Source organism: Chionomys nivalis, chromosome 25, assembly GCF_950005125.1.
Source record: "Chionomys nivalis chromosome 25, mChiNiv1.1, whole genome shotgun sequence".
NCBI lineage: Eukaryota > Metazoa > Chordata > Mammalia > Rodentia > Cricetidae > Chionomys > Chionomys nivalis.
The window spans coordinates 19,216,792-19,236,231 of record NC_080110.1 but is presented as its reverse complement, the minus strand read 5'-3'; the positions used below and the strand labels follow the sequence as shown (position 1 = coordinate 19,236,231).

At 38.6% G+C, this 19,440-nt stretch overlaps 1 protein-coding gene across 4 annotated transcripts in view; it reads left to right on the top strand.

Annotated features, from left to right (window-relative positions):
* Positions 1-1,833: 1,833 nt before the first annotated feature.
* Otogl (otogelin like) overlaps positions 1,834-19,440 on the top strand; it is a 114,066-nt gene continuing 96,459 nt past the window's right edge. For 2 of the 4 annotated variants that reach the window (XM_057757959.1, XM_057757956.1), the window contains exons 1-8: positions 1,834-1,912; positions 2,928-2,967; positions 3,970-4,018; positions 9,891-9,957; positions 11,582-11,680; positions 13,382-13,536; positions 16,106-16,227; positions 18,324-18,529. In XM_057757959.1, coding sequence (XP_057613942.1) covers positions 1,834-1,912; positions 2,928-2,967; positions 3,970-4,018; positions 9,891-9,957; positions 11,582-11,680; positions 13,382-13,536; positions 16,106-16,227; positions 18,324-18,529 — 817 coding nt within the window. The remainder of the gene's footprint in view (positions 1,913-2,927; positions 2,968-3,969; positions 4,019-9,890; positions 9,958-11,581; positions 11,681-13,381; positions 13,537-16,105; positions 16,228-18,323; positions 18,530-19,440) is intronic. The other 2 variants (XM_057757958.1, XM_057757957.1) reach the window with 1 other exon arrangement.

Genomic DNA, 19,440 nt, shown 5'->3' with positions numbered 1-19,440 from the left:
TCATAAAACTTCACTTTGATTTCATATCAAGAGTTTTCTATATGTGCATCATTTTTGAAAAAGTTTCAAGGCAAGAAATCGAGGTGTTATTAGCTAGAGAACACTTCTGAATTATGAATTCCAACATTTGTCATATCATACACTGCTTTATAAGCATAGCTAAGAAGCGTTAGTGTAGACTAGCCAGGGGAAGGGAAGCAAAGGCTTAGTAACATATGTTGATTTAAAGCATTTTACACAAAAAACTTACTTCCTTAAATCTGAGAAAGTTCTTTGGAAGGCAATTTTTTAAAATGTTCTAAACAGAGTGTAACCATTGTTTCTCAATGAGTCTATATTGGCACATTAAATAAAAGAGATGATTTTGTAGTTTTGACCGTGGCTTAATAGATACAAATTTCTGGACCATGTTTAGAATGTAATCTTGAACTACTAACTTAATTATCTGTGCAGACTTAGTTGTCCAATTAGTTCAAGGATAACAGACGATGAAATTTTTGGCAAATATTATTGAATGCCTGCTTTACTTTAAAACATATGCATTAAAACTTCAGAATGAGTGTGCACATGTGTGTTGTAGACAGGCACATAGCTACTTTTTAATGTTATTTATGTATATATTTCATGCTTACTTTTTATTGAGTGGGCATAATTTTTTGTTGTTGTTGTTTCATGGAATTAGGTGTTTTTCATCAATGGAGAATTAAGATCGCATGGAACAATAATATCACATGATCAGGGAATGTGGGACAATAACAGGAAACTGGGTATGTAATGGATATTGGATGTATCAGTCATTGGATACTTTGAACTTATTGCAAAGGAAGTGTCTGGGTAACACCAAACAGTAATAATTGCTATGTGGTACTGATGTAGTCAGATGTTTCTTCTTATTGTAGCCTGTCTGCTGAGTTCGATGGACAGGGGCAAGGTAGTTCACAGAATCTGCTCTAGGAAATGTGGACTCACTGCCTAAGCCTGGTGTTCAGTTGTTTGTGGGCTCAGATCATCTCTTTTGTTTCTCAGTACGAAGGATAACGTTTCTCTGATGCTGCCCTCGGCAGTCAGTCGCTTCTGGAGAAATGTGCCCAACTGCGGGAATAAGACCTCTTTCTTTGTGATCTAAACAGGTACTTACCATTGAGGATGGAAAAATGGAATATTAGGAAAAGTTTCTAGTACATACTGAGCTGTTTTGTTTCCTTTTCAAATCCGCATTTGTTCTAAAGTGTTTAACAGCTCTTTGGGCTGATGAAACCTTCAACTTATATTGGACCGTAATAGAATTTCAGTTGAAAATACGTGCACATAGTTTTAATTTAATTTTTAAGAATAAAATGCTATATTGTAGACACTGTAGGGAAAGTTGATTAGATTTCATTCCACCTGTCCTCGTCCTCAAAGGCTACTGTTTTGTTACTAAGAAGATGTGGATGATGAACCAGCACTTAGGAATTCAATGGTTATTCCATGACGTTAGAAGACATAACCAAGTATTGTTTGGATGCTTGCATCTTGCAAGGTTACAACAGGCTGATATCAGCTAAAGAGGTGTGTGATGTGCAGGTGTGTGGCCGGCTGTAACTGATACGGGCTCAGGCAAGAAGCTGCCTTTCATCGCTAACGAGAGACTCGGCCAAAGGGCTGAACGTGAGTTCTACAGCCTCAGATGCTGTGTGTAGCAAGCCAGGGTTTCCCTTCAGTCACTTTATCCCATATCTGTGTTCGTCTGCATCTGAGCCTAGGACGAGCACTCCCACTTGTAAGATGTCGTCATAGTGAAGACCGACAATTTGGCTTCCGTTCAGGGAGAGAGAAAGAGACTCCACTGAAATGAACATTGTGAGAAAGCTCAACTTAATGGTACCTTGGAGTGTTTTCTCGTTTCAGGTCCTGCTGTTTTCCTTACAAGGTAAGGACTTTCATGTTTTGACTTTTATTTATCATGAAAATCATTTATTATTTATCTTCATTCTCTCTTGAAATTTATATAGTTTCCTTTTAAGTTAGTTCTCAAGCATTTTGAAGTCATTAGAATAGGTATGTACTAAATAACGTTCAGGCAGTTTTACTGAATTCTTAAGAATGCAGAGAATTTTAAGCCTTTTATTGAAACTTTTTGAATTTTCTTTAGTGACTATTTAAAATCATGCCTTTGTCATTATACTATCAGTGTAACTTACTCCTATCAAACACTTTGCAATTATTTCCTTTATTTAAGCACTTGTAACTTTATGATAGAGAGGAATAAAGTGTTTGAACTTGCTTCATGTCATTAAAATCCCAAAGAGATCTAACTTTAGCATTTGAGGTTGTGAATTAATTTTCAATTTTTATAGCAAGTTTACCTATAAAATAATTTTTATTAAATTTTTTATGGAGATGGAATTTATTTATATCTAATTTTTACTTTTTGATCCCTAAGAAAGATTCTACATTTTGGAGCTTAGGGGGAAATGGAAGAAGTGACGGAAGTGAGAAAGATGCATCAAAGTCGCTATCTTCCTCTTACAATAGCACCTTGTTCTCAAGGAGAACGGCGTAGCTGCTGTGCTGGAGGACCCTGAGATTGGCTTGTTCACCATGATCATTTTGTGGCTAGCTTTACAGCATGCTGTAGCCTGCCAAATACTAAGCTGCAGGGCCAGACCGCGAACAGTTCTGCGATCCATGCCTAGCCCTCACTTCCTTGTGTGATGCCACTGTAGAAATCTACAAACCGTCACTATAGTTTCTGCATTGTTGGTCACCTCAGGTGTATCATAGGTTCTTCGCTGGTCAGTGTCCTCGAAAAGAGTAAAATAGCCAGTTGCGAGTCTCAATGCACATTTTAGAATCTGGGTAAAAATGATTCGTTAAATAGCAGAGCACAGACCAAGCTATTCGTGTGTGTTGCAGTCTCACCAATCTGTATTTATCTCTGGCAGGATACGTTTGTGCATCATCTATCCCGACAGAGACACCAGAGTGAGTATTTCTTTGTCCCTCTGCTCTGAAACGCCAAAGCAATGAGAATATGCCAAGTTCAACAGACGGCTTTGTCTTTTTTTTTTTTTTTTGTTTAAATAACAAGTGAAACATTGACCCAAAGCTTGAGATATTCTTCTTTGAAATATTTCTAAACATTAGAAATGAATGGGCATTGCTTTCCAGTTTGTAAGAAGATCTTGTTGTTGTCCACCGCCCGTAGGTCCCAAAGAGACATTTCTTTCATTTCATAGATTTAAAAAAGTTATATCCAGTAATATGTCTCTTTACATTTTCACATACATTATTGACTGCTAATGTATTATTGTTAACATAAATTAAAGCTGATTTTAGTGCTTAAATGACTAAAAATGGTTCTAGTAATAAATAATGAAATAGTTTCAACTGCTTTGCTTAAAAGCAGAATTATAGTAATTGGATTTTAAAAGAATACTTTTATTGACAAAATTAAAATAAAAATATCAAATTCTATAACTTATGTTATGTGTAACTTAGTGAACTAATGATTGGATTTGAATAGCTGGCAATTAAATGTCCTTACATTTTTATATCACACTACTTTTAAATAACATGGAACAGATGAAATTTGAATATTACATTTGGAAAGGTAAATGCCCCCTTGATAAGTATCTACTTCAACAAACTCACAAAGTTCTAGGGAGACTAGGCTATGCCTATTGGTGATATAATACTACATTATTTTGCTTGTTACTCAGTCTCAAAGTTCCTTCCTAAAATTCCACGTATATCAGAGCCCAGTGAGATTTGGGGCCAGTCCCGAATTTTGTAAAATGAGACAGCTTCACCACCCAAATCTCACCCTTCCGAAGAGGGGAGGGGGTCCTTTAAATGTTAAACCAAGAAAGGCCCCTTTGATAAAGGGATGGAGATCTGGAGGCAAACACCAGCTCCCTCTTGGGAAAGGCTGTTCAGGTTGCCCAGGGGCCTCTGACTACACAAGTTCTTTGTGTTTTCTTGCAGAAGTGAGTTCCATGAAAAGGGACAGAAAGGAGCTCTGTTAGGACCGCAGGTAGGTTAAGCCTCAGCTGGAGCGAGGCAGAGAAAGAATTCATTCTGCTGTGGCTTCTGCTGTCACATCAACAATGAGACCTTTGTGGAGGGAACGAAATGCTAAAAACAAGACAGGAAGGAGCTTGACGATGCGAAGGCGTTTCTCTGCAGCTTTTATTGTGTTTTAATTTTTGCGACCCTCCACTATAGTCTCGGTTCTCATTGATTTGTTTAGAAGGAAACACTTTGTCTTTCTCTTCATCCACCTCAGGAACCCACACATAGGCTTCAGTGTTGATGTGGATTGGATACCCATCTACTTGCTGGAACCTTTGAATGATTTAGAAATTAAATACAGTACTGGGCAGGACAATAGAAACAAGGCAAACACACCTAAGAAGAAATGGAGAAAGAATGAGATGACATGAGTTAGATACATCCAAAGGGCACCGGACATACCCTTATATACTGACAGACATCTTTGGTATTTTCTAAAAAAAACTAAACTATGGCTATTTCTGAAAAGCAGCTTACTGTAAATATGAGAACATTTTGCGTCCTTCTTCTTATATATAGAAGGGATACTGAGTAACACGATTGCCATATCATCAAAATATGTTGGAATGTTCAAGTAAATGAGCTTTAGGAAATATTTCTCTATGAAAGACAGATAATAAACTAGAGATTTAGTGTGGGGAAGACTTTTTTTGGGCAAGTAATATAACATGAGTATGTAGCTCTCAGACTTACTGTTCAAGGGAACCTTTGATAAATCCTGAAATCCAAACTATTTCTCTTTGGAAATTATTTTCACTTTTGGGTAGATGTGTGTCTACATGCCAGTATGTGCTCTTGAGCCCGAAGCATTGAGTTCCGCCGAGCTGGACTTTTCAGGTGGTTGTTGAGTTGCCTGATGTGGGCACAAGTAACTGAATCCAGTTCCTCTGAATTTAGCAAGTGCTCTTAACCAGTAAGCCGTCTCTTCAACCTCTGAAATACAAGTACTATAAGTATTTCCTGCTTGGTACATTCATCCTTTGTGGGTATATTTTATTAGAGTAAACTGAAGAAAATGAATAGATGCAGAAGACAAATGTGTAGCAGTCTTTCTCTTACTGCCAGCCCCCAAATCATGACATGGAGACTAATTATTAATTATGAATTCCTGGCCTTAGCTTAGCTTTTTTTTTCTAGCTAGTTCTTTTTGGTAAAACTTAAATTAAACCATTTTTATTAATCTATATGCTGTCCCGAAGCTCATTTTCCTCATCCACATACTGTCTATCCTGCCTTCCTGCTTCCTCTGCTTCTGGCTGGCTGGCACCCAGCTGCCTGCCTCTTCTTTTCTCTCTGCCCGCCAGCCCCGTCTATTCCTCCTCTGCCTAGCTATTGGGCATTCAGCTTTTTATTAGACCAACAAGGCGCCTTAGGCAGGCAAGGTGTAATAGTAACACATCTTTACATAGTTAAACAATTCTTCTGTAACACAAACAAATGTAACACATCTTTACTTAGTTAAACAAATATTCTCTTCCAGAACACAAATACGATATATTGACAATTTAGAAGACAAAACAAATTCAATTTTTTTTGTTGAAATTCGAGATTCTCGTGTGTGTGTGTGTGTGTGTGTGTGTGTGTTTGTATAGTTTGGTGTATTTGGACATGCCATTCAGACCCGCAGGGTTTGCATCTCCGTAAGCCATTGATTGATAACTTCCCCGATGCCCCGCAGGCTACTTGGCACCTTTGTTCCTGTGAAAGCTAGCCAGCAGGAGGAAGTTTCCTGCTCCACAATAATTTGGTTTCTTCATATCCTGTGACCAAAGTTTATTGTCCATGGCTTTGGCATTTTCTGGGGATGGAGATTGAAACAGAAGCAGATGCATATGTTTCCATAGGAAGTACTTCATCCATGGAATCATCTTCTTTGTCATGGGGTCTTAAAAAAAAAACCTAGAATCGCCATAGAAATAATAATTCAGTTTAAGGAGAATTCTGTATTTCAAAAGCTGCAGTAGGAGGATGATTAGTTTCAGTCTAGCCTGGGCTGTATAGGGATACCATGTCTGGGGACGAAACAAACCCTCAGAAGAATGCTCGTGTACAAAGAATCTTGTCTATCGTATGTAGCAGTTAAAATTTTCTGAAGGAGGGCGGTGGTGGCGCACGCCTTTAATCCCAGCACTTGGGAGGCAGAGGCAGGCGGATCTCTGTGAGTTCGAGACCAGCCTGGTCTACAAGAGCTAGTGCCAGGACAGGCTCCAAAACCACAGAGGAACCCTGTCTCGAAAAACCAAAAAAAAAAAAAAAAAAAAAAAATTTCTGAAGGACATGCTTGCCGGTAGAGCATATTAACCAAAAAGTTCATCTGTATAATTCAGTTGAAAAATCTGGTGGTGAAGATAAAAAGCCTCTTCCATTCTGGTGAGTGAACACTCTAGATTGTAAAACTGGTGTGAGCTGTGCCCTAAATGGGCATAGAAAGAGCTCCGTGGGTGGAACTGACCCAGTGTGCATTTACATAAGCATCTATTTCATCTGCCTAGGAGGGGTTAGGCTAATGTCTCCCCTCTGTTACCAAGAGGTGGATGCACTTGCTTTGCCTTGGTGTCCATTTTAGGCAGGATGAAGCGCAGGAGACTTGCTTGCCCTTCTGTTTCCTGTAGCCCGTGAACGCGTGTCAAGATCAATTAACATCGATTAAGGTCTCAAAGGAGAAATATGACAGGGAGCAACGAGGTCACAGTCACGCAGTGCACTGCTTAGAAAGAGGCTGGAAGGCCACGCACGTTCGGCTCATTCCTCTGCCGTAAGCAAACAGCCCTGATGGATGGATAACTGTCTGCAGAAATATGTTAGCAGTGACGTCAGCAAGGCAAGCCTAGGCACAGACTTCTATAAATGGCAGGCATGTCAGTGTTACAGTGCGTTCCCCGTGCAAGGCACATGTCTGTGGTCCTGAGCACCCTCCTGTGGAGGTGTGAGCAGGAAGGAGAAAGAACAGGCTGTCCTCTTTCGGCAGCTGTGTGAGAGTGTGCACCCACTGCCACATTCTTTGTCCTACATCCAATAATTCTCCTGCAGCAGGCACTGAGGCCAACCAAGACTTGGGCTGAAATCGCATTCCTATCCACAGTTCTGAACACCACGAGGCACATTCCCATTTGAACAGTATCTTTTGTTCCAGTTCAGTTGGTACTTGTGGCTGACATGCCAAGGGTCATGTTTTATACATATAAACAATAATACCATGCTTGTAATTCAGAAATTTCATGTCTTCAGGGATCTGTGAAAATAGCATTTCTGTTCAAATGGTTTATTGAGCCTGAGTTGCCATGAATTATTTGATGTTATGTACATAACACAAGAAAAAAATGCCCCACTTATCAAAGTGGTACACTATTCTAACTTTATATATGCTCTGAAGCTAAAACCGAGTATGAAACTTTATGCTAGCGAAAGGGCATTATGACCCTGGGTAAACAGAAGGGATGTTGAGTTGTCAGGGAGCTGGTGTACTAAGTGGTCATTGGGATTTCCTTAGAGAAGGTCAGAGTTGAGAGGAACAACAAAAAAAAAAAAAACAAGACATGCTTTTGCTTTAGTCCAGTGTTATAAAGTATACTAAGTTTAAAATTACATTTATTTATCTTTGTGTGTGTGTACACGGGCATGCATATATGCATATATATGGAGAGAGAGAGGAAGAGAGAGAGAGAGAGAGAGAGAGAAACAGAGAAAGGGAAGGAAGGGAGGGAGGGAGGGAGAGAGAGAGAAATAAAAGAGAGGAGGGAGGTAAGGAGAAAGAGAGAGGGGGTGCTCTTGTGCTGTGTTAGATACATGGATGTCAGATGACAACTTTTGGGAGCCTCTTCCTTTTTCCATCTTGTGATCATGGGAATCCAATTCAGGTCATTGGACTTTACCTGCTGAACCATCTTGACAGCCTCTATATTCCATTGTCAGTTAATAATAGTAAGGAGAAGTAAGCCTTTCATTTTTTTAAATAAATGATGATATTATTAAAGTGGTAATTATTTAACTTTATCCTCCTGATTCTATAAGGGAGATACTGGTATTCTTTTTTATTTATTCGGCCATGAGGCTAAATGGAGTAGATAATATATTCAAGTACTTAGGTCATTGTGAGGCAAAGTTGAAGTAGCTGTGCATTTGTCAGACATCAAAGATGATGGATTTATTTCCATTGCAAGGATTGGCCAAACAGGTTCAAAGATGGTCTATGCTCAACAATGTTGATGTCCCTTTGAATTAGGCGCTGGAAACAATATGGTGAAGTAGAATTAAACTTGATATCATGGTGAAACCATGGTCATAAACTGTTGGCTGAGTCTAACTTGTTTGAAGACAAGACAAATAAAAGTGGATGAGACTGAGCAGTGGCGGTAAAACATGGAGGATAAAACCAATTTGTGAGGAGGAACTAATGAACTTAGGAACTTGGAGATATGGTAGGGGAAAAGGAGTTTAGAAGTGAATCTTTAAGAGTCTTCAACAAATGGGGGAGTTCTAGTAGTATCAGGTAACATAGTGTGAGTTCTCCTGGTCAAAGAATGTACTAATGGTCTAGGGAGATGGCTTGGTATCTGCCATACAAGCCCAAGGACCTGAGTTTAGATCCCCAGTGCAAAGCCAGGCATGGCCTTTTACCCCTAAATCCAGAGTGGGGAGAAGGAGACAGGAAGATCCTTGAAGTTGATTGGCTAGTCAGTTTAACAGAATCCTGGGCTCCAGGTTCAATTAAGAGACCCTGTCTCAAAAAATAAGGAGAGTATTGATGAAGTCAACAAATGTTAACCTCTGATCTCCGTAGGGAAATGCATATCCTGTATGTACCCAAGTGAACGAGTAGACACATACACACAACACACACACACACACACAAGAAATACTGAAATGGAAAATGCTTTAATCAAGCTTGTGGCGTGTGAGGATGATCAGAATCTAGAGAAGAGAGGACCTTGCTCCTCACATCACTCTTCATTCTTATCATGACTCCCTTTCAGTTTTTTCAACATCATCAGCTACCTAATTTGATAATCACGTGACAAGGTTGAGTCTATGTCTTCAGGTAAATATAAAGTGCTCTTGGTAAGGATACAATCCCTCATTATATATGCAATTGGGATTGAGTTGGACTGAAATGCTCTAACTGATTAGCTCTAATAGCCTATAATTATTGGCAATAAGTCTTACCCTACAGTATTTCATAACGGTTGATTAAAACAATATCAGTTTCCTTCTTGCTAGTCTTCTGTGGCGAGCACTAAAGATTAGAGGACCCTTCTTTACTCCATTGCTATGCCACACGCTGAAGCAGGTGTCACGGCTGTTCCCATTTTACACATGGAGACATTAAGCTGATAGGAAATCTGCCTAAGTAGAGGTAATGTAATTCAGAAGTGTTTCTGTGAGTGGGGTTCTCGCTGTCTGGTACACAGGCTGGTCATCAGTGACTGCTAGTGTACGAACCCTGTGCATTTCCCCCCTACCTCATCTGGAAATGTCAGAGAACTGATACCCTGCTATGAAAAGTATCAGCTAATATAAATACAGTGCTTCTTCGGAACTCTGTTCAAAAAGGAATGATGGGCATGGGTAGGAGCAGGGGCGTTGAGGTCACAGAGGACAAATATCTTGCCCAAGTCACCGACAAGACAGAAAGAAGACTTGAAACCAATTTTAACCATCACTCCAAGGGAACCCTTCCTATCTCACTGAGATAATCTCAACGATAGCTTTCTGCGTTGAGTCAGCACTCCAGAGTTTCCGTATTTGCAGACACATTCCAGATTTTTTCTCATTTGCACGTTTGACGTATGGTAACTAAATGAGCTAATTTGTGTTTTTATTTCTCTGCTTTGAAGTTTGAAGCAACCTCTCCGAGATACTTTTTCCATGAAGCGATTAATTGGGGCGAGAGTAAAATCAAAGGTCAGTGTGGAGATCTGTTCCTTTGTGTATGGTTTCTGAGGCGATCCCTTGGGGGGGGAGTGTGTATATTAAATCGGTTCTTATTGTTTCCATATTTACTGGAGGGTACTGAGCCAGGGTAGTAATAATAGCTATCGTTTAAGCTCCTGTCCTATACAAATTCAAATTATTTTTAGAAATGCCCAGAGCTAAACATTTAGACAAAGCCGATGACAGTGTGACTGCAGAAAGCACCAATGAGTATCAGCGGCTTTTTCTCTCTCTTGCTCACAGTCAGTGTGACCTGTTCCTTCACACCCTGACATCCAAATTTTGTCTCAGCAGTTTACCAGTTCCATTACACAGACAGCTGATGGTAGCTTCAAATGTAAAGAAGCAGAAGTAATTCTTATCATTATGTTTAAGTCATAGTGATTCGTTTTGGATTCAGTTTGATATTTACTTTCAGGAGAGTAAGCAACTTTGTAAATACGTTTTCAAAAAGACGTATTTGTTTATCTAAATATTTAGACACCCACCCATTTGAAAAATTTAAACTACTTGACCCAAGACTAAGTTTAAAGGTAGGTGTAAAGAAAAACCAAAGTGCTTGGAAGTTTACGAAGAACATTATTTCCACCTGTATTTTGGTGAAATATAGTTTTAAGTTAAAACAGTTCATTTGTTTTCCTCGTCTAAAATTTACCTAGAGAGCTTAAGGCTTTGAAATGTAGAGAAGTCAGTGGATTATTTAGGGGCAAAATGACAGCAAGACTGAGTCCTTCTTGTGGTTGGCAGACTTCCTTGTGTTTCACCCTCTTCCAGACAGGCCCAGCTTCTTCAGCAACATTTCACAGTGACTCAAAGACAAAGACATTCTCTTCACTCCTGATGTGTTCCCGGGGTCCTTAGGACTCATTTGCCTTCTGAAATTCATTCAGGAGATACCTGTGAAATTAGGAAAAACTCATAGCAATTTGCTTCTTTTTAATGTGTATTTGGGGCAAGCTTTCTTTCCACAAAAAAAGTCCTCTTTTTTTTTTTTTTTTCTGATAACCAGAGGTGATTTTTGCTTCTGCCTCATCGTTATTAAGCACAGATCCCAAACACTGAGTCGTTTATAACTGAGCCTCAGTATTCATGGGCAAACTTCAAACGCCATGTGGCACCCTTCTCATCAAAGGTGGGTGTTTCCTTTTGGATTTTAGGCTGCCCTTGAGCCCTCCCTGAAGCAGCAACGTCTGAGTTTTTCTTCAGCACAGCGCTTGCTCTGGGAGAAAGTGCTGGTGGGATGCATTCCAAACTCGGTACAGGGCATCATCTCCAGCTTGGGTATTTCTGGTTCTCATCATCTGGGACAGGGATTCCTTACATGGGGACTTGACCTTTGGATTGCTCGAAGGAGGCTAACCTCTCTTCACAAAGTACTTTGGGACGCAAAAGCCTGTCTCTCTTGCTTCACAGGACACATAATGAAATGAATAGATAGAGATTTGATGGCTTAATTCTTATGCACCACAAGGCAAAAGGCCCAGGGTTCTGTTTAAGTTAATAGTGTTACAGTTAGTCCAAGCTAGAGCGTGACATATTGTGTTTATATGAGCTTGATCCATGCCAGAAGATAAGTTATTGTTTTATCCCTCAGGTTCTTGTCCTCATGAATGCCTTAACGGGGCTTTCTGTTCTAAGACCGGTACGTGTGACTGTCAAATATTCCAAGCTCTCGGGACAAGGTGCCAGATTGGTAAGTTTCAGGGATATTTATGAGAGAATTATGGGATATGAAAGAGAACATTAAGTCATGATTTGCTTGGAAGCGTTCGTCCCCTGGGATTTGGGACATTAACTAGACAGCTCCAAATTTATTTTCATCAATTTGAAGGAATTCAGAAACGCTGTAAAAGAACATAGCTGTATGCGCTTTCCCTTCCCACTGATCTCTGTTTGCTCGAGTATTTTTTTTTTCTGCTTCCGTTGCACTAACCGGTAGGACCATCTTTTCATTGATGTGTAGCTCTTCCTCAGTATATTTCACCACAAGCTTCTCTTTTTCCTATTTAATAAGTTGGATATTCAGTATATAGACTAGAAATAGTACTGAGAGGTCATCAGGTATGGGGATCGTTTTTCTCTTTAAAATATTTTTTATCCATAATGTCTAAGGGGGGATTTTATATTAATAATTATCAACGGATATTAACCGATATTTTACCATTTGGAAGATTATATGCTACGCATAAAGCAAAGTGTATTTTGAGGAATACAGACATGCTTTGGCAACTAGTGGCGTATAAGAGGTAAGCCGTCCTTAAACGTGAGTGCCCTCGAGGAAAGCGTGGAATGTAAGATGCACTGACAGGGACGATAGCCAGCAAAATGAACCCATCAATGTCTTTCCCTGAGTGGACCAAAGTTGGCCAGAGCTGATAAATTTAGGTAAATGTTTCAAAAAACACTAAACACTGGCCCTTATGTTTCTGTTTGCCTTGGTGCATATAACAATTCACCAAGTGACTTTTTAGCAAACATCGCTGCCTTTTACGTTATTATAAAGTGAATCATTTAAATATAAAAAAATGAAGGGTCTGTGAGATGACTCAGCAAAGAATCGCCTTGTTGCCAAGTGTGATGAGGGGAGTTTTATCCCCGGAACCCACATATTCTTAGGTAGAAGGAAAGAAGCAACTTCACAAAATGGTCCTCAGACACCTGCTTGCTTTGATACAATATGACCCTATACACCCCACATCTACAACACAAACACCAATGGTAAAATAAAATCGAGTAGAAGTTTATCTAGAGGAGAGACATAATCCTAACAGATGTCCTTTGATTTAAAATAAATATTGCTTGAAATTTCACCAGTTTGAGATCATCATTTTCATGATTCCAGGAAACTAAATGACTAATGCTTCCAGCTCCATTTTCCAGGCATATAAACATGATTTTTTTTGACCATCATTAATTTTCTCTCTGGATACCATAAAGACATTTTTGAAAGAATTATGAAGGCTGTGGTATTCTGCTGCTGTCCACGCTGCTCTAGGATACTCCATGGTGACCTTTCTTTCTCTTCTGAGTCACTCATTTGCGTTGCCGACATCACCATCTTTTGTATCGCCTTCCTTACTATTTTTTTTTCCCTGAATCTTTCTCTTGGAAACAAAAATTAGGGGAGTTTCTAACATAAGTCTTTTCTTCATAGCAACTCAGAGACTGGGTTTTCTTAAAGGAGTTGGGTAGTTTTAAGAGCAGCTGATAGTTCGATGCTAACTTATTTCTTCCTGTACCATGGACTACCCAACAGGAGGAAAAACTCATTTCAGTGAAAATTACAATGACTTCTCGTGACTGAACATTTTGAGACAGCTGTGATTTATTTTACACTAATGTTATTTATTTATTTTACACTAATAATACTAAATATTATTTAATTTCTTTTTAGTCCCAAACATGGGAAGTGGCAGAGATGGCATTTGCAAAACCTGGGGACAATATCACTTTGAAACATTCGATGGGATATACTACTATTTCCCAGGAAGTTGTTCTTATATATTTGCAAAGGACTGCGGTAACTTGGAGCCTCAGTACACTGTATGGGTAGGTAGTCCTCAAATTTCATCAATTAAAAAATTACCTCTGGTGCTCCAAATCTTAGGGATGATGAGGGAGGGGGACTTGATGGGGGAGGGGGAGGGAAATGGGAGGTGGTGGCGGGGAGAAGGCAGAAATCTTTAATAAATAAATAAATGAATTTATATGGAGAAAAAAAATTACCTCTGGGAAATAATGTATTTTAGAAATATTGGACAAATGATGAGTAATGGACAACAATTACAGAGCACACAGGGACCTACTCTTAATGGAATGGTCTAATTTTGTGGCCATATTAGTGTAATTCTATTAAGATGATGTCTGGCATGCTAGCAACAGGGACTGAATCCATGAGAGAGTGTCGTACAGGCTGTAGAGAAATATATGCTTATTACCACAGCTACTCTCATCAGTATTCCTGATATTTTTTTTTTTTTTTGGTAATTTGGAAGAAGGTAAAGTCAGATATTAATAATATTACTTATATTTTCTCCTTCCTTGCTATTTTGACTTGAGATGTCTACTTGCTTTCATGTTTTTTAAATGCCCCTCCTGGGCTAAGGAATGCAGCTCACTGGTATGGCAAATTTTTAGCATGCACAAAGCCCTGGTTTGGATCCTTGACTCCAAAAATGAGCGAGTAAATAACCCTATAAAACAAAAGCAACTCCTGGTGTGTAGAGGAAGCCATGTTTATGACAGCAACTACATGAATTATGTCATTGCTAGGTAGATTTGTGCTGCATGATAGAGTTCACAGAACTCACACTAGGCTTCAGAATTCCCAAGTCCAATGAAAATATCTCAAAATTCAGTTGCAGAAGAGCAGTAGCTGAGGCAAGGGCACCAGAGACTTCCTTTCTTGTTTATCAAGGCATCTCCAGTCACAAGTAGGGGAGTACTGTACTGTCCCATTTAAAAATGAATTCTTTATAGACAAAATGTTGAAATCTGACCTTTGTTTTTCTTCTAAATCATGTTGTAGTTGTCTGAATTCCCCCTTGCTGGAAGATGAAACATAAGTATATATAACTTTTACAAATCAGTTTAGAGTGAGGATTTAATTATAAGGATCATTTATTATATTCACAAAGCAAACAAAAAAGCTTATTGTTTCTTTGATTTCATGTTTCATTGTTTCTTTGGTTCTGCCTTTCATAGTATCGACTTGCTTCAGGTGATAAACAATCTATGAATATTTGTTTACATTTGAGAATACATGCTTAAAAATTGATCCAGAACCGCTGACATTTGCAGAGGGCTTGTTCGCCTAATGTGAGGCTGAGGAAGGACACTCTGGTTTCATCAGCAAATCCCCCTTGTATTGATGACTATCAATCTTCTCCATTTGCTCTCTAAAGAGGAATGCTTCAACAATCTGGATGGGATTGGATGATGGTTTCTGGATATTGAGAATATTTCAGTCAAATTCTTTCCCCTAGCCTTCATGTTTATTGTCTTTTTTGGTTAAATATGTTTTTTTTTTTTTTTTTTTTTTTTTTGGTTCCACAGTTTCCCCTCAAGCACCATCCTTTCTAGAATTTTCATGTCTAAGAGAAGTTTTCCTTAGCCTGGCATCTAAAATCCTCTCCTAAATCTTGATATGTATATTCTATATCTTCGCTTCACCTAGTACTTTTTTTTAGTGTTATCAACACTATATATTTTATTTCTATTTAGTTGCACATTTTACCTCTTTGTCTGTCATGGGATAAAAATTTAAGGGAGGCAGATATTTTTGTCTGCTTTATTGATGGCTATAGTTTTAGAGTGTGTATTAGATACATAATAAGTCGATAACATTTACCACTTACATATTGAATTAATATCTTTAAGCTGTCTTATTATTAGTGAATTTTTATCCTTTTCATATTTGAAAGTTCTTTTGCATTTGTTTAGCTACATATTTTTCAGTTACTTTGTAGTTTTATGACTTATATTTTGACTTTTGAGCCTTCTAAAATAAATCTTGAGCTAAGGTAAAAGAATAACATTCACTGTGTCTTTTCTCCTTTTCTGCTCTTTCCTGGCTTTGTGTTATTCCAAGTGAATGGAATTCTTCCTAATGTCTGAAGAAGCAATTTATTATTTAAATGGTTTCTTTCTTTTCTAAAGCATTTGGGAATAAAGAGAATCAATTTTTATTTTAAGCGAAGTCATATTCACTTTGTCAGCCTATAAATATTGCTTGCTATTGAACTCCATTCAACATTCTCCCATGATAATCCATAGATGCCCTGACGGGGCATAAATGCTGCAAATGTGTTTCCTTGTGGTGTTTATGATTCTTTTGTTAAACTAATTTTTCACTGTATGATTTATTCTAACATGCAGAAGCTAAGGTGAGCACACAAAATCCTGAATAACTTGCATTTTATAAAATTATATTGCTCCGTTTTTGAGGCAAATATTATTTTCCTCTCAAAAACCCTAAGTGTAAGTGTGGTCCTTACTTTGTAGGGTGTCGTGGGGCCTTTGATGCTGTGAGTTGTAACGATATTCCAAGGGTTTAATTGCCTACGTAGATACTTGCGGTTGTTTCCCATGATTTCCTTTTTGTTTTTCTCCCTTCCAGGTCCACAACAGCCCAAAGTGCCTTGGTTCTGTGTATTCTTGCTATCGTTCCATCAGCCTATTCTTTTCGAACCAAGAAGAAATTAGAATTTATGGTCACGAAATAAAAATGAATGGAATCAGGTAAGGTGAGAAAAAAAAATGATCTGTGCAAATGATAGAGGTTGATTGACAGTTCCGACGTCTCAGACTGGAAGGGAGTGGTGGAGAACAGGAATAGAGGGTTTGCTCTTCGGTTGACTTGTGCAATAGTGTCAGAGAGACCTCACACCTTCCGTGGCACTGGAGCCCACCAGGCAGCTGGGAATCTAGCTGGTCCACAGCCTAGTATGCATGTTGCAGATATATTTGCAAAGGTGCACCTATGATTGTCGTGTTCTCCTGAGGGCACAATCAAGAACTGTCGCTATATAGTTTAATTCTGATTACTTTGGGCCTCTTCAATATTTTCTCTTTCCCTTCACAGAACATCATACAAAAATTGACTTTATTTTCTCTTGGGAAGGATTCTGGAAGTCCTCCCAAGTCTATGAGAATGAGTCTTGGGGCGTCACTTGAGAGTTTCCATCGAAGCCTTGACAAAGACTCTGAGCCAGTAAATAACTGTCCTTGTGGATAGATCAGAGCAGCCACTGTGGCTTCCTGCCTGCCAACAGCGTGACCTGAGAGTTGTAGGGAAGGGGATGTTTATGTTAGACGGAGATTTCATACAGTTAGAACAGGGAATCATGGGGAACAATTTCCTTTCTGATCTAAATAATTACAAAGACACCCAGTTTAGAACATTTCCTAGCTCAGCTAGGCCAGAGAAAGTAAATAATGAGATGGAACAGTTTTATCCATCATTCAGAACTCACTGTTGGGTGTGTGAACTATGGGATTCCTTCTGTTGCTTTTCTTCCATGTAGAGTCAGCCAGAGGCAGGAGCAGCACGGTAAAAAGGTGAGCCTCAGGGAACTCCATTTGGTGGTGATTTAATTTTTGATGCCTTTTCCTCTTGGTGCAAAGTCTTGCCATATATCAGCAACCTTCTGTGTCATAAACATCAAGGAGTTAGAGATAGCCATTTTTTTTCTCTTAAAAATACATATTTAATTAAATTTACAGAAAAAAAGAGAGCTGGCAGACAGAGGTGGCTGGCAGTTAAACACAGCAAAATCCCTCTCTTCAGAGGTACACCTCCCATGAATTAGCACCCCATTAGTGTAAAATATGCTTATAAAATATGATCCACTGTTTTAAAATACAGATCTTTTATAAACTTGTAAATTCAAACAAGGAATATTTTTATTGCTGTTTCATACTGACTTTTGCTATGAATTCTTTACATTTAGTTTTTAATCATAACACTTCTACTTGTCACTTATTCTCTAGCCATAATGCATAGTTATTTCTATCTTCTTGTAACTATTTTCTATAAATATTTATATGTAAAAAAATCTTTGTGTAAATGGTCAGAGGTATTAGTGTTTCTTTGGGAATTATCTATAGTTTGCTTGCTTTTGCAGTTTTTGTTGGACAGAGCCCTGCACTTTCTAGAACAGAATTTACGAATTTGAATTTTGGAGAGGAAGGTGTGACTACATCTGTTAACTGCCTGCCTTACATCATGGCTTATAAATTTATTTTGATATGACTACCTCCATAAAAGTGAGCGTCTCAAATTTATTTTACGATTGGGACCTGCTCTTTACGGCCTCGTTTATAAATGGAAGGAGGACAGGGTTCTTTTGCTTTCCAAGTGACTCATTTTGCTTTTGCAATGCCCATTTTGTTAGTTCTTATTGGTTGGGAATAAAATCAGAGCTCCAGGACACCTGCATATTTTGACGATCACTTGTCTGTACTTTAGAACTGTTAATTTTGAGATGACCTTTAGCTGTCCAGATCAAAGGTATTTTTTAACCCTCATTCTATGACGTTGATAGAGCTGAAAAGATTATATGCAACTTTCAGCTGGATTTTGAAACAACCACTAAGTTGTAAGTATTAACTGTACATCAGTGGCATCTTCATTGTCTTTTAACTTAAATATTAAGCTTGTCAACAATGTTGAGGTTTCCCATATATTTAAACTTTTGGGGATTTCACTGTATAGCTCATTTGATAACTCTGTGTTAAAATTCTCAGTCGCCTGAATCGTCATAAGAATCTGGTATAACTATAACTTGGCCGTGGTTCAGATATTAGATTGTTCTGTTTTTTTTTTTTTTTTTAAGCTTATCTCTGCCTCAGACAGTTGGCCAGGTGTACATTGAGAAGCTAGCCGACTACATTCTGGTGAAAACTACCTTTGGCTTCTCATTGGCCTGGGACGGAATATCGGGAGTTTACCTCAAACTGTCCGAGGAGCACAGAGGGAAATCCTGTGGCTTGTGTGCAAACTACAATGGCATTCAGTCGGATGACTTCATGATTCAGGAAGGTAAGAAGATGGAGCACGAGAAACGGGTGCGGGAAGGGGTGTTCTCTTTACAGTCCTCTCCCTTTGGCCAATAGCAGTTAGTAGCCAGAAGACTTCACCAATTGTAGAAAATCCCTGGCTACCATCTGCCTACTCTGGTGATTTCAAGTGGAGGTCAAGTTGGAAAACATTTTCTGATTACTTGACAACGTTTGCTAGGTTGAGATGTAGGACTTGCTCTCATAGCAAATGTTAACTGAGCATTTAGCTGGTTTCAGGAGTTTGAGCGATAATATATACACTGTCATGGGGACTTGGGAGCTGTAGTGAACAAAATGTGGAATTTCCTATCCTTGGAGTTGATACTCTAGTGATTTAAACCTTTTGACTTGAATGCATTTACTTTAGGAGAAAAGCTATTTTGTATTCAGTCTTAACAGTAATAAATTATAAGGACTTCCAAATGATAGTTCTGTAAATACGATGAAATGAAGTCAGGCTTAGCCACTTTGCCTAGCAACTGGGGAAAGTTTTATACACCTTCCTAGTCACTCATTGTGTCTAAGGCATGAAACTCACCTCAGTGAGTCACTAGTAATGGAGTCTATTTCTGTTTGGAGACTACTGCGGGGTAAAAACACAGGCCGTAAGCATGAGTCAAGTACACACAAAGAAGCTAAATAAAAAGGACATTGCTCTTAGTACCAGGAGACCTGACCTTGTACCTCGCTTCCACTCTTACGTACTGCTGAGATTGGATCATTGTAAAATCTTTCCATTGCTGTAAAAGAGGAACACAGTAATTTTGGACTTATAGAGTAATAAGTGATAACAAAAATATACTTTATCATCTGTCATAATGTTTAATATGACCAGATAGCAACATTATTCCTATCCCTCATATCATCATAAGATTTTTAGAATATAAAATT